This window comes from Anas platyrhynchos, chromosome 1 (assembly GCF_047663525.1).
Source record: "Anas platyrhynchos isolate ZD024472 breed Pekin duck chromosome 1, IASCAAS_PekinDuck_T2T, whole genome shotgun sequence".
NCBI lineage: Eukaryota > Metazoa > Chordata > Aves > Anseriformes > Anatidae > Anas > Anas platyrhynchos.
In genome coordinates, this window is record NC_092587.1 from 110,188,525 (window position 1) to 110,203,206 (window position 14,682).

At 45.2% G+C, this 14,682-nt stretch overlaps 1 protein-coding gene across 3 annotated transcripts in view; it reads left to right on the plus strand.

Annotated features, from left to right (window-relative positions):
* The window catches only part of HUNK (hormonally up-regulated Neu-associated kinase), a 57,001-nt gene extending 47,004 nt beyond the window's left edge, over window positions 1-9,997 (plus strand). For 2 of the 3 annotated variants that reach the window (XM_027449202.3, XM_072026377.1), the window contains exons 9-10: window positions 4,384-4,564; window positions 6,925-9,997. In XM_027449202.3, coding sequence (XP_027305003.3) covers window positions 4,384-4,564; window positions 6,925-7,571 — 828 coding nt within the window. In that variant the 3' untranslated portion in view covers window positions 7,572-9,997. The remainder of the gene's footprint in view (window positions 1-4,383; window positions 4,565-6,924) is intronic. The other variant, XM_027449203.3, reaches the window with a different exon arrangement.
* Window positions 9,998-14,682: the final 4,685 nt, after the last annotated feature.

Genomic DNA, 14,682 nt, shown 5'->3' on the forward strand with positions numbered 1-14,682 from the left:
TGTATTAGTACAAAACTCTGTCTGGGTGAAAATTTTCGCTTCTCAGCAGAACTGATGCAGAACTAGCCCACTGTGTTGTGACACACTTCCCTTGGCCAGAAAAAAGATTTAACCAAATCACCCTTCACTCTGTCTCCAGTCTTTTTTCCTGCAATAGAGGAAGTGATTTATTAGAGGAATCCATAATAGATAATAGGAAGCTTCTTCTGTGTGGATTTCTCTTCTTTGGCTGTTTCTTTGCCAAGCCCTAAAATTACAAGGGTTGCATGAACTGTGCAAGTCCTATCTAACAACATAAATAGCAGTATTCCTGAAGAGTTTACCTGTTTCAAAAGCTACTCTCCAGTGTTGGATTGATGATCTAATTGCAGGGACAGATTTCTATTATGGCTGGGTTTGTTTATTTTAGAGACTGCTTGCAAATTTCATAGAAAAGCTGAATTGCAAGCCAGATGGAAATATCAGGGCAAAGTACTTCTCATTCTTTCCTTACATAAATCAGAACCACCTCACTTAACGTGTGTCAGCAGTGGGTAGGCTCGATGAATACTGTATTTCAAAACACTCTGTGGCAGTTTACTTGCATGGCTGGCTCACTGTGTCTGCATCCACGCCACATACAGGCAATTCTGCAGCAAGGCTTGCCTGGGCACCTGCACATAGCCAGGAGAGAAATGCATGCTCTGTTTTCGTGCTCTTCCTGTATTCCCCACACCCCTGGAAGGGAGCTGATGTTTGACTTCTGTAAGGATCACTGAAAACTAATGATGGTGTCACTGTATGACCCCAGTTTTGTTTGTATGCACAGTTAGGGATAAAGGCTCCCTCCAAAACCTCTCCTGCGTTCAGTTAGTCCCAGTGTAGCTATTTAGGGGATGAGGGGGTGTCCTTTCTTTCCTGAAATAGTTATCTTGAAGCAATTGCAGCGCAGACACTGTGGTAATAATACAGTATAATATCTTTCTTCATGGGCATAGCTGAGTATAAAACATGTTTATATCGCTTTAGCTGTGTTTACATGGGGGGATTGTACCAGGACATTTAAAACAGCACGCTTGGGTGAACACAGACTCTGAGATGCTCCTGCCACTTGTAATTGTGGGAGACGTTTCTTCAAAAATGCCTTCAGGGGGTGGGAACCCAGTCATGGAAGTGTCTGAATCGTACTGCTGGGATCAGTGGGTGCCTTTGGGACCCAGAGATGCAGAATTCATAAGCTCGGAGAAATTTGTGGGCTGTAGGTAGGGTCCCCTTACCCATCCCCTGTTTCCAGACTGGGACTGGGAGGTATTGGTCCCTGGACAGATAATGCAAAGGAAGCATCGCTGTGTGTTGCCATGGAAATGCCATGGAGAGAGGTGGTCGGGTTCAGCAGAAGCAGCCGACTGAATTTCTCCCACCTCACTCCCGCCATGTGAAATGAGGACTTTCCTGGGGGCCAGGGGCTGCCTGCCAGCAGCGCTGTCTGTGGCTGGGGCAGGCAGCACAGCATGCATGCAGCAGACATACCCAGACCCTCTTTTCCCAAATCGGCATGGTAGCAGTGGTGTGCTGGGGCTGAGGGTGCGGATACGTGCTGTCAGGGCTAAGCAGACGGGTGTTTTTGCAGGCTGGCTTCACTTGAGCACTCAGGGCACTGGGGCAGTGTAGGAGTATGGAGAGAGACAGCCGTCTGGCTGCCTCTTTTTGGTTGCAGAGAGCTCAGGTGATGAGCAGTCATCCCTGCAGCAAAGCCAGGGGACCGGTACTGGGGGTTTCTGCTGCCCTCCGAGTAGCTGGTGGGCTCAGGCTGGAGGAATTTGTAATTATAGGAACTCGCGTCGTTGTCCTATCACAATATTAGGCAAAGCCAAGGCAAATACCCATTATCTTCCTTCCAAGTCCGTTGCCGGGACTAGGATAGATTTTAGGGTCGAGGTCAGGACAGGAAATAGCAGAGGCTGATGTAATGCCGAACCTATTCAAGTATAACATACCGGCACAACTCTTTCATTGTGCAACAGCAGGCCATTGCACGGCTACGTACAGCACGGTGAGGAGTGAACTTTTATAACTCCCCTGAAGGATCACTTCCTTTCCTTTTTAAAATATAATAGCACACGGCACCTTGGGAGTTTAGGATTTTGGCCGTTTCCCCTCCCACCACTATCATCAAAGAGAAGCAGTCTTGGTAAATGTTAAAAATAAGGCTATTTACAACATTCATCCAGGGTAAAGTAATTCATTGCTAATGCCGGATGCGTGGATTTGCTTTTTCATCGGTGCTTTAATTGTACGGTACAACTGTGTTACTGCTGCTTATAAAACATTACAGCAGTGTGAAAGCAAAGCCAGGGGCACGTGGCACGTGTTTGAGAGGAGGGCAGTGAGGAGTTCTGGCTCGGCTCTCGCACCATTAGCCTAAAATGATCGCAGCACTGCAACGTCCTGCGTTCTGACAGATGCTGCAGCAGCCAAAATGCAAATTCTTTCCTCACCTATCCAAAATAGCAAAAAGCCCTTAAACAATCGTGATTGGCTCCTGTGGGCTTTATATAGTCACCACTTGGTCTCATCCTCACAAGTACCTTTAAAGACAGGGATAGTTGGTAGAACCCAGTCTCTGCTGGACTTGGCAGCAGAGTTTTACAGCCTTGAAAGAAAAAAATAGTTTGGTGGGCTCAGAATTAAATGCACAGCTCCCACTGACTTTATTGTTATAGTCTGTTATTCACACAGCATTATTGTTATTACTGCTATTGTTGTTATTACTGTTGTTATTATTTCATTGTCATCAATAGTGACTGTGCTCGCCAAGATAGCGTCTGGGACTGATCAGACATTGCATTGTTCCAGGCATAGCACAGGCAGGGAGGTATAAATGCTCCGTGCCTGATGTGGCTACAGCCCCTTTCTAAAGGCAAGGGGGAAGACATCAGGTGAACAAGGAGATATAACGCAAGGAAAGCGATGACAGCTCCAAAAAGTGTTGGTTTGTTTCTGTGGAAGAGTTAGCCAGCTTTAGATGGCTAAAGGAAAACAAACTGGAGGGAATAAGGGATATATGGAGAGAAGGCTGGGGAAAAAATGGGTGTGGAGGGGAGGAAGACAGGGAGGAGTTCCCAGAGGATCCCTGGTTCTCTCTCTCTCCCCAGTCACTTCACAGCTTCTGTAATAAAACTAAAGTCTTAGTTTGTGATTTCCTGAAGCTCTTCCTTCTGACTCAGCAGCTTCCGAAAATTCAAAGATCAATGAGCCCAGCAGTGCCCAGACACCATCTACTCAGTGCCCAGTTCTGTCTGATGTGGCAGTGATCAAAATGGGTGCTGCCTAGTTATTTTCCCCTTATGTGTCTTAACATGTTTCCAGAGTTGTTTAATGGATGAAACAAACAAAAAAGAAAATGTCTTGTACATCCTTATTTCCCTCTCTTGCATTTATGCACATCACCTTGCATCACACAGGTGCCCCTCTAAAGAAACAACCCCAAAGCAACCAAAACAAAAGCCCCACTTCTTTGAGATTCACATCTAAAACCAAAAAGCACACGAGTTTGTTCAAGAAAAGTGGGAATTTCTTGAAGTCTTTGAGTGACAGCAAAATACAAGCCATAAATTGGATGCCTGAGTTTTAGAAGTAGAATAATACCGTTGGCTGCCTCTGAAATCAGTGGCCAGTGAGGAGCATTATGCAGCTTACTGAACCTAGTGATTCCTGTTGAAAAGAAACAGTGAATTTTTACTGTAAAACAACTCTTCAAAAGCTGGAGCATGGGTACAGTTTTCCCTCTGTCATCACTGGACATCAAAATTATGTTTTCAGATCTCCATGTTTGCAATCCCGACTTTGTTGCTGCCTTACAGCGTAACACACACGTAGGATCAGAGCCTGTGGATGCACAGCAAAGGCCACGTTCCTCAAGGTCTTGCCCAGAGAGGAGATGAGTGACTCAGAAAGTCTGAACTTCTTTAAAGCTGTGCAGCTCATCTTTTGAAATATCAGAGGAAGTGCAATAAACAGGAATCAAAGACCTTTTTCTGTGTTTAAATGGGCAGGCAAATTTCAGATCTGAAGGAACACAAATCCTCATGTACTTGGTTGAATGAGGTCTCCTAGAACAAATGACCTCCGAACAGAAAGCTGTCCTTTTTCCTTAATTTTCTGAAAGCACCTTTTCCTCTGTGTGTCAGCGCAGATGGGAACCCTGACACCATGTCAAACGGGTCAGAGGAAAATGTGATGTGGAAGCTGCAGTTATTTTGAGTAACCTGTACAAGTTCCTTGTAAAGATATTGTTTTCAATATGACTTCAGTGAGTGGTGTGCTTATAACTCGGGGGGGGTGTAGGACATTGAAACTTCCTGAAGTAAACCAAATTGTTCTTGTTTGTTTTACAACCTAAAGGACAAAAAACTCAAAGAGCAAGAAAAGAAAGGGGAGATTCTTCACCGTCAGCTCCCAAAGAAAGCTGAGAAAAGTCCAGTTTCATATAGACAGCCTTCTTCCTGTCTTATCTCACAGATACAGAACACCAAGGCTCTGCTGAGGGACCGAAAAGCTACCAAGGCTGGAGGTGCAGAGAAAGGTCAGTGAGAGAAATACCAGCGTGGCTCTGTGCGCATGTGCCTTCCCGTGAATGTGCTTGCATGGGTCTGCCTGTACCAATACGAGTGTCTTACGTGGCATATGGTTGTTAGTAAATAGTCGTGTGCTTGCGTTTGCTGCCTGCTCTGGAGGTGGTGATGTGAACGGGGATGGAATAATGTAGTCAAACTTTGAACAAAACATCCTGAGGAAACCATGACAATGTTCAGCAGTCATGAATCCTCACTTTTACTTCTCTTTTTATGTGACAGAATTTCCACTGCATTTAAAAAAAAAAAAATGTTTTCCTATTTTTATGTGCTTGTACAAAATCATCTGTACTTCACATTGGCACTTTGAAAGCATCAACACCCACCCCAGATTAGTGCTGGGCTGCTCACTGACAAACCAAAGCTGATAGGGAAACTTCTTTCTGCCAACAAATGCATTTTGCTCAGAGAGGAATAAGGGGCAGCACAGAATGAAATTGCTGACCCTGAGGAGAGTGCTGGTACCTGTGGCCACCTTTGAGAAGCAGTGGCAGCAGCTGATGGTGGAGGAAGGGGAGATGGGCAGCCAAGAGGAAAAGTGGCAGGCACTGCCTACCATTGTGTATTTCAAGCAGTGAAAGGAGGAAGAAAAACATTAACAGGAAAAGATGAGACAGACGTAGAAGAGAAAACATAAATAATGTAGGGAAGGAGGCAGCCTGGGGAGTGCTGGGTGGGACCTGCTCTGAGGATGGCAGGACAAAGGAGGAGGGGAAAAGAGCAGTCAGCAGGGAAAATGGGGCTGCAGGAGTGCATATGTGGGCAGGACGTAGAGGGGAGCAGGAAGGTGACGTAGCTGGCTGCTGAACAAGGGAGGGTAACTAAAGACCAGCATGGAGAAATACAGTAACTTAAAATGTTAATTGTGGTGTCAGGCAGTTATTTAGAGCCTTGGATTTGGGTGATTTCATGGCCTTTCTCCTAACTTCATAACTTAGCACTTGATGCTTTCAACGTGAAGTGTCAAAATGTCATCTGGCAGCACGGGCACCTCTGCTGTAAGGCAGCAGCAATCTGTAGAGATGGTCACAAATAGGACATACTTTTTTTGTGAAAATAAAAAAAAAAAAAAAGTAAAAAAATCTGTTTTTCAGAATTTGCCACTACTTTTGGGCACGTGGCACAGCTGGCAATAAGCAGTTGATATTTTTTCCTCTCTAGGCTTCTCCCTGCTTTTTTGAACTGAAACATGAAAATCACCCAGACCTCAACTAGAGCATTTCTTTGCTTATGGAAACTGTGTTTTGATGCTTGTTAAAGCAGTCAAATAATCTTGACCAGTTTTGGAAAGAGACTAGTCAGATTAAACCCGGTCTGCCTTTCCCAAGCTACTCTCAACGCATGTGATTTCATCCCATACACCCATTATTGACGTATCAACCTCTGCCAAGACCATCTCTTTCAAAAGATATACACGTGAGATTTGTGGCTGCAGACCTCAGTAACTTTCTATCCCCTGTTCTCTCAGAGTGAGGGTGGGAGAAGTCATGCACAGTGATGAACTGCCAGTCTGCTATTCTTTCCATCAGGGGGAATCTAGCAAAGCAGACTCCTTGGCTAGCTTTTCCTAAACGCAGCAAAATGTGGCGTTTTGTTGTTTTTTTTTTTTTTTCTTCTTGCAACTAGCTTGGCGTGAGTGCCAACATTCTGTAGAAACTGAGTAGATCTTCTCCATGGGCTGTTTTGTATTACTGGGCCAAATCCTGAAAAGATTGTTCCATTTATTTTCGGTCCTTGCTTGGGGAAGATTCTCGCTGAAGTCAGTGCAGCAAATCTGTTCCAACTGTAACAGCCTGAGTCTGGCCAATGCAGTTACTCCGTATTTACATGTGGGAAACCAAGAACAGATTTTGTTCCAAAATGCAAGTAGAGGCATTAGGAATTAACTCACTGTTGTTCCCTATGTCTGTAGGTATGTGAGTGAATACAGTACACAGACCCAGCTAAAAAAGTGCAAGGGAGAAATGTGAGATTTCTCAGACATTGCCTTAGAGGATATAATTATTACAAACAGCTGACGACATCAGTGGTTTTCTTTTTCATGTCCTTGTCTTACTCACTTTAAGCGCCCTTCCTGCATTTGAGGAAAGTGGCAGATAAATTACCCATGAAACAACAGCGTGAGTATCAAAGAAGGATCAGGTTCTTCGGTGCTGCACTGAGTGTATCCCTCAGACCATTTGTTTTAGCTGGTGCATTTGTCATGCAGATTTGTTAGAGGTGATGTCTGATGCTGTCTGCCATGAGGCAGAGAAGGTAGCGCCATTGATTGCCATTTGCTCTTCTGGTTCCTTTTCTGGTTGCTTTGTAGACTCCACTGGCGGGTTAAGCCCTTTCCACGAGCCCGTGGCGACCAAGACGGGCTGCGTCACATCCAGCTCCCTGGAGTACCTGGAGGTCCAGCCACCGCTGCCCAGGACCCCGCGGCTCCTGAAGAGGCAGGATTCCCCGCAGCAGGAGCCAGCCCGGGCCGGGGGCCGGGCCAAGGACTCTCCTCTCATCCTGAATATCGTGCACTCCTTCGAGTCCGTCGACAGAGAGGACCAAACAGACCAGGTTTCCCCCTCCCACCAGTACAAGGTTTTAGGCTCGCCCATGAATTTCCCGTACAAAAGCTCAAGTGAAAGGACACTCTCCCCGCTTTTTCAGCCAGGAAGTACGTCCCCAGTCCACCCCACCCAAGTCTCTTTCACGTACGAGGAAAAAGCATATCCCACAAAGGAAGAAGCTGTGTCCCCTACTCAGCTCTTTTCCAACAACCCCCTGGGAAGCCCTAACTGTGTTAAAAGCAGGGGCAGGTTCCCCATGATGGGGATTGGACAGATGCTGCGGAAGAGGAACCAGACGATGCAGTCGGCGAGCGACAAGCCGCTGGAAGCACGGATGCCTCAGCTGCAGCAGATGAGCCCCACGCAGATCACCTTCAATGCTGCAGACGCCGTCAGCGGCCAGTGTTAATCTGGCAGGCCAGGATTTGTACTGCTGTTGTCTGGGACCTAGCCTTTTTAATTGTTAAAAAGAGGGGAAAGCCACAGGCATGTTACCGTTGCTACGTAATACACTACAGTTGTCCAGCGTAGAAAGTCAGAGATCTGCTTGTAAGGAAGGGGTTGTCCTACGTAATAAAGCTGAAAGAAGAGGGCTCTGCTTGGGCTGTTAAGAAATATTAGCATTTGGCATCTGACTGTACAGTAAAACATATTGAAAGAGCCATGTCAGTCTGTGTTTTCACTGCTGTGATCTAGTATTGCGGTAAGTAGGTTGGAAGAACGCCGAGCATTAATGATTTGATTCATCAAGGTAATTGGTGTGGTGCCATGAGTGCTGGTCCCATCAGGACTCCGTGCTCCACCTGCCTGTGCCACACTGTATGTTGTGCTCTTACAGGTATTGCTCACGTGGCTCGACAAGTGGAAAAACTCGAGATGCTGTTTCCAAAATCAACTTGCTAAAAAGCACTGCCAAGAAGATAAAGTTGGTAGAAGCTTGAATAAAGACATGGGCGATCTAAACATTTAGAAAAAGTGGGAATGTTGAAAGTCAAAGCAGCTCTTAGTTAATTACATAAAGTAGCTAATAATGGAATCAGTTTTTTCTAAGGAAAATGATTTAATGATGTCATTCAGAAGAAACACAATTATTTTAAAACAAGGTACATCCCATGGAGATTCGATTTACCATACTGAAGGCCCGTTCCTTTCATGTAATGGGTTTGCAAGTGGATGCTTTAGGCAGTAATCCCAATTGCAACACGCTGTGTTTAAACAACCCAGTCACCTCCAATTTTTGTAGCTGTACTAGCTCCACTCCTGTGTGCAGGATTACAGTAGCCCCTGTTACAGCAACACAGCACTGGACATACCTGAAGGCTTTTCTGAGAGACTGCAGTGAATTAAAGAGACTAATAAAGGACATGTGAACCTGTACCAATGCCGTTTTATACTGCAAGATTGGTAATGCAGTGGTTACCAAAAATTTGGTATCATTATGAGCTGTGAAGATTAAGTTTCTTAAAAGGCAACATGTTCTGCATACTGGTCTTGTTTTTCTAAGTAAATGATACATTTGAGGGGTTGGCAACATCTTTTGGTTCTGTTTTTGTGTTCTCACCATTTCCTATAAACTAGAAGGTTTAGCCAAAGACTATGCTTTTATTTCGTCTGTACTGCGCTTGCATATGTGTTTGTGTATACAGGACATCTCAGCAAAGCTTGTACTAATCTGGTCCCCCCCTGGGTACCCCACTGCTACCCACCCACCTCTCGCCATTCCACAAATGGGGCAGCAGAAGCATTGCCCTCTCACTGGGGTCTTTACTGGAATATAGGGATTTTGCATCAGTAGGAACCCACGTCCTATTTTTATCAGTGTTATTGCAAATGATTTTAGAGCCCCACTGCTTTGGTTTCTGTACGAATATGGAGAGTTTCCCTTGTTTGAAAAGCTTTCCTTCCAGTTTCATGAGGTGCAGAAGGACTGGGGGAGTGGGGCCACCAGAGGCGGTGAAAGGGTCCCCAGCAGAGCCCATAGCTGAGTGCATATTCCTCATTTTCCAAAAAAAAACAAAAAGGTCATCAGTCCAAATACTAACAGCGTGGATAATTGGACTGTTCAGTATTTTGAGTGCTTGCTGGAAAAACCAGCAGAGCATGAATGCTCATCCCTGCAGATGGGACCTTCACCTCGGCTTCAAAGCAGCCTGTCAGGTTGTACGGGGGAGTCTGCGTGCTTCCTACTGTACTCTTCAGGGTAGTGAGGACGCACGCCTCTGTGGTACTTAATGCAGCTCTAAAATTATATACATAGAAATCCTCACTTATTAAGAAAGCCCTGAAATACTTTTGCTTGTCTCGAGATTGAAAGTTGCTATCTTCTATTTGTACGAAACATCCGTGTATCCCAGGGGTCCATTTTATCTCTTCCTTTTGTTTAAAAACATCAAACCATTTTCTTTTCTTTCACACTAAGAACACGTTTGCGCTGCAAAGCTAGTGAGCAGGGACAACTGAAACACCGTCGTGTGTGTGCATCAGGCTCGTGTGCCTGATGGCAGATACTGACTTGAATTACAAACTCAGGTTTATTTGGAACCCAATAAAAGGTTGGGGGAGGCAGGAAAGAGACATGTATTTTTTGTGAAAACCCAGTAAATATATGTAAGAATCAGAATGAAAACAGAAATGTTAAATCTTTTATTATATTTATAGAGAATATATGAGTACTACACTGCTAAAACATAAACATGTATCCAGCTTAGACAGTAGCTATGTACAGTCAAACCGCAGTGACCATGTAAGGGACTAATTGAAATACAGTAGTGGAAATTCCAGGGGAAAAAAATGTATTTGTTATCATTATTAAATATATGTACTTTTTGAACAAGATTGCCATGGAGTGCTGACTTTGTTTGCGAGGTCACTATATAGCAAGGAACATGTAAGTACAAAGCAACCAGTGAAACATCAAGGTGACAAGAGGATTACCAGTGACTTTACATTCTCCTGTCAAAGGCTGTTCCTTTGCAAGGGCTGCTGATTTGCCTATAAACTCTGAGTGAGCTAAAAGGTGGATGACTATACAGGGTGGGATTTCCCTTGCCTAACATTAGCCCTCTTCAGGTTGCGCATCTCATCTGTGTTCATTATCCAAGCTGTTCGCCACCAGTGCAGGCTGATAGGGAACTCCAGTTCTCCTTACCTTAAAATAGAGGCTTGAAATAGGGGAATGAATTGCTCCCCAACAGTGCCCAGCTGTTTGAGTTACAAGAACGGGAAGAGTCGATGAGTTCAGATGGGAACTGAGCTCTTGGGCATCCAGGTGAGTCCCACAGATAAGAATTCACACTGATACAAACAAAAGTATTTGCTGATCAGCTTTCTGTGCCTCTAGATTATATTGTTTTAAGTTGTAGGGACCTTTGCTAAGTTCAACACAGCCCTGCAAACAGACTGTCAAGCTTGCAGCTTCAGCTTGAGCATTTCTGTTGTTGATCTCACTGTTTTTGTAAGGACTGTTTCTTCCTCCTCCTACCTTTTTGATTTTATTTTTTTCACACAGCAGCTATTCTGAAGACCTCCAAAATCAGTAGAGGTCTCTTTCAGATGTCTGCAGCAGGCTTGGCACCAAGCCCATGATGAACCCGTTTGATAGATCTGAAAACACACCTTACACTTCATGTCATGCCCTGGGGGAAAGAGAGCACTTCTGAGCTTTAAGAGCAAGGGGAAAGCACTGTGGTTAATGGGGCCTTTTTGAGGTACTATTTGTGTCCACAACCCAATGGAGTCAGTGGACCAGTGGTGAAGCACTTGAAGGGCTTTGCAGACTAACTGATCACCGGGCAACAGCTCAGGATCTGTAGTAATAAAGTGATTTTTAGACTTTACTGCCTAGAGAAACTGGTGTCAAATTTATTCAGCAAGACAAAGAACACAGCATCTGTTGCTAAAGGTGTTGTTCTTTGTCATTGCCTTGTAGGTAGGCTGATAAATATTAAAACTGCAGAATAATGAGGTTTACAAATACTTAAAGTAGCTAACAGTTCCTTTCATGCTTTTGCACTTTACCTCATTTGATCTTCGCAACAAAATCCCTCTGCATAACTGCAAGATGATGGGGTCATGTTTTCAGGTGACTCCTAAATCCTCAGAGCACCAGTAAAATGTTTTGTCAGTGCCACCCCAGAGACAGCCGGGCACAAATCTGGTTAATGTGATTCCGGACCTTGTTTATCAAGAAGAAAGCAGAAATTTCAGGGAAGCTATTTCTGTGTGCAGTAGATTTGCAAAAAAGCTTCTTCCCTGCTTTTTCAAATACTCAGTGAACTTTCCCCACATACCTTCTTGAGCATAACAAAACCACTGGGTATAGCAGCAATACCTGTTTTTCCTATTAAAAAGCTATCATAGCTCTGTGGAACGAGAACTATAAATCACAAATACAACCGTGTGGCAAATTCATTCATGGATGTGACTCCTATGGTCCTTAAGCAAGCTCCCTGCCTCCTGGTTGCGTGGCTTATTCACATCTCAGTCGGCCTCCAGTAGGAACAGTGTGGGGGGACACCGGGAGATGGTTCAGCTTAGTGTCCTCATTGTTCATCAAGAGAAGCATGCTCCCTCAGAAGGGAGGGAGCATATTATTTGCAGCAGGTTTTCTGTCAAGAAAGCTTCTTGAGTATTCATTCCTAAAACACTCTCAAACACTGGCATTGGCATGTGTTTCCTAGGACATGTGTGCATTACATGTACCTGTCTTTCACAAAGATGGCTTGCAGATGTATGTAGAGGGAAAACGGGTTACATCATTCTGAGTCTTTTAAATATTTAGTATCAAATGAAGCTTGTAATATGATGCTTTCTATTATTTAGGTACAGGCAATTAGCTGCTGTTAGCAACAAAGGGTGTCAGGACAGAGCCTGAAATAGGATTTGGAGTTCATATGAGCTTCCCTGCGGTGTGGCCGCTGATACTGGGACAGTGAAATACCCAAGAGAGAAGAAATAAGAAGAGGTTTATTGAATAAAAGTGAGGTGCTGAACTTGTTTCAAAATTTTGGTTAATATTCTAAAAACAGGACTAATGCATTTTTGAGATGCTAAAGAAATATGTTTATTAATGTTGTATGAATACCACTCCTACTTATAAATGTAAAAATACCTCAATTTATTGTATTTCCTGCAACCAGTAAAGATAATACACCATCTAAAACAAAGACAAGAAAAGAAAAGCCACCAGAGGCTGGCTTTATTTCAAAATAGTTTCAGCCTTTCACATAAGGAAACAGAGAAGGAACCATTGTCTTGTGCTCATAGCACAGGGCTGACTGTTAGACTAAAAGGTTTTTCTCTTCCATCTCTACCTGTCCCAAGACAATTTGTTCCCTGCTTACCTGTCCATGAACTTGAACCCATATTTTCTGTGTGTCTTCCTGAGCTAATTTGGGTCTCCTTCTGTAGCTGGTCAGTGAGCCACATGAGATCCGTGGGAACTTCGAAGACCTCTTTTGGCTGAAGGCAGCCAGGAGTGTTCAGACCTCATTTGGGAGAGACTGATGGATGGATGGGCAGACTGATCTGTGATATACTTGTGAAATACCTTTTCCACCCCATGTGGACCTGAGTGTTATTTTGGGAAGGTATCTGACACATAGTGATCTCCAACAAGGGAAGCAGCTATTGCTTGGGCTCTGGTGCAGCAAACTTCCCTTGCATGGGCTGTGCACACAGGCAGGGCTGTGAGCACTGCTAAAATTTTAGCCACTTGAAATCACTTTCCTTTTTTTTGACTGCTACAGTCTTTGCTTTTAAAACACTGTTTTAATTCAGCTATAACATTTCTGCCACTCCTGAGGACTGTGTGTGTGTGTGTGTAGTGGGGGACTACATATTTACAGTCACCAGGCTCACAAGCTCTTGCAGCTTCTTTCTTTGACTACAAAGGAGCTGTGGGTGGCCTTTGTGCTGAGAAGCCGTCTGTCTGTCCCCCTGAGAGCCACCCACATCCCCCAGTGATGGCCAAGTAGAAGCTGGGGGGCGGACAGCGAGCTACCGAAGCCTTTGAAGGAAGGATCAGAGAGTTTCTGCAGTGACGCTGTGTGCGAAGGATGCTCAGTGCCACCAGGGCCACCAAGCAGTGCCCATGGGTTCTGGAGCTCATCCTGTGAGAGGCCACCTCTGCAGTTTGGGAGACCTGGACAGAGGTGCATCCGAGAGGCTATCCTTCAAAAACTCCTGCACAGGGAAATGGGAAGTCACCCTTGAAGACAGTGCAGGCTAGAAGTTCCCTGGGTACCATCTCTGCAGCACTAGGAGCATCTAGGTACACTAATACTTTCATCGGGGCACTTGCCGTCATTCCCCCAACAACAGCTCCTCTCTTTTATTGATCATTGCTTTCCAAGGAGCAATTAAGTGAAACATTGGTGCAGAACAGTTTCAGAGGAGGGAAGAAGTCCATTTTCACAGTATGTCTCCTCAGTACAGGAGTTAGCTATCCCAACAGAAAATGTCTGAAATATGTGCTTAACTCTTCGGTCCCTGCAGAGGCCAGCAATTTGCTATGGTTTATGGATTAATTAGATTTTACTTCAGACCCCAGGGCTATTGGTAAAAACTTCAGGCTTTTTACTGAGGGGTTTAAAGCTTACCTTCTTAATAACCACACACAATGCAAAACTCCTTATTCAGTTCCTTAAGCATGCAGCAAAATTGCAAGTTACAAAACCAGCTTTTATTTACGAAAACAGCAGCATAGTGGGTGTTGTGGCCAACATTTTAACATACACAGCTGTTTTCTCATGTTCTTTTGAAGAGGATAGAAGGGAAGAAGCAGCAGCCTCTTTTCCCTCACGTGGCAGGCAGCATCTCCAGAAGGCTGAGGGGAGCGGCCCAGCACTGTGTGCTGGGGGCAGCTCTCCCATGGGACTTTCCTGGTCTTTGCCACTCCTCAAACAGGCCTTAGAACAAGCGTGTTGGTGAAGTGTCTAGAGGGCAAGACGTATGAGGAGCAGCTGAGGCCCCTTGGTTTGCTCAGCCCCAAGCAGAGCAGGCTGAGGGGAGGCCTCATGGCAGCCTGCAGCTCCCTCAGGAGGGGAGGGGAGTGAAGTGGAGGGGCAGATGCTGAGCTCTGCTCTCTGGGGACTGCAACAGGACCTGAGATATTAGCAAAAAGTGTGTCAGAGGAGGTTCAGTTTGGATGTAAGCGATCTGAGCAGGTGTGAGGTCAGGCGAGAAGGACTGGTGTGATGTGGCTGTGGGGCCCCTTAGAGCACAGAGGACAAGTCACAGCGTGGGGGCTGTCATCAGGGACACCAGCTGGTAGTGTTGCCACACTGTGGCCTTGGCCGTAGGTGATTGTGGCACACGGCTTCTGCATGCCATGGCTCGAGTGATCTTCCTTTCGCTGTCTGTGCTGGGCATCACCCAGAGGCCGTAGTTGGTGACTGACCACATGGATGTGGATGTGCACGAGCACATGAGGCAGTGTGCGGAGCTGCTGAGACAGGACATGTCTCAGCCGCTGCACAAGGTGGAGGAGAAGAGCCAGGAGCAGAGTGGGGTGGCCCCAG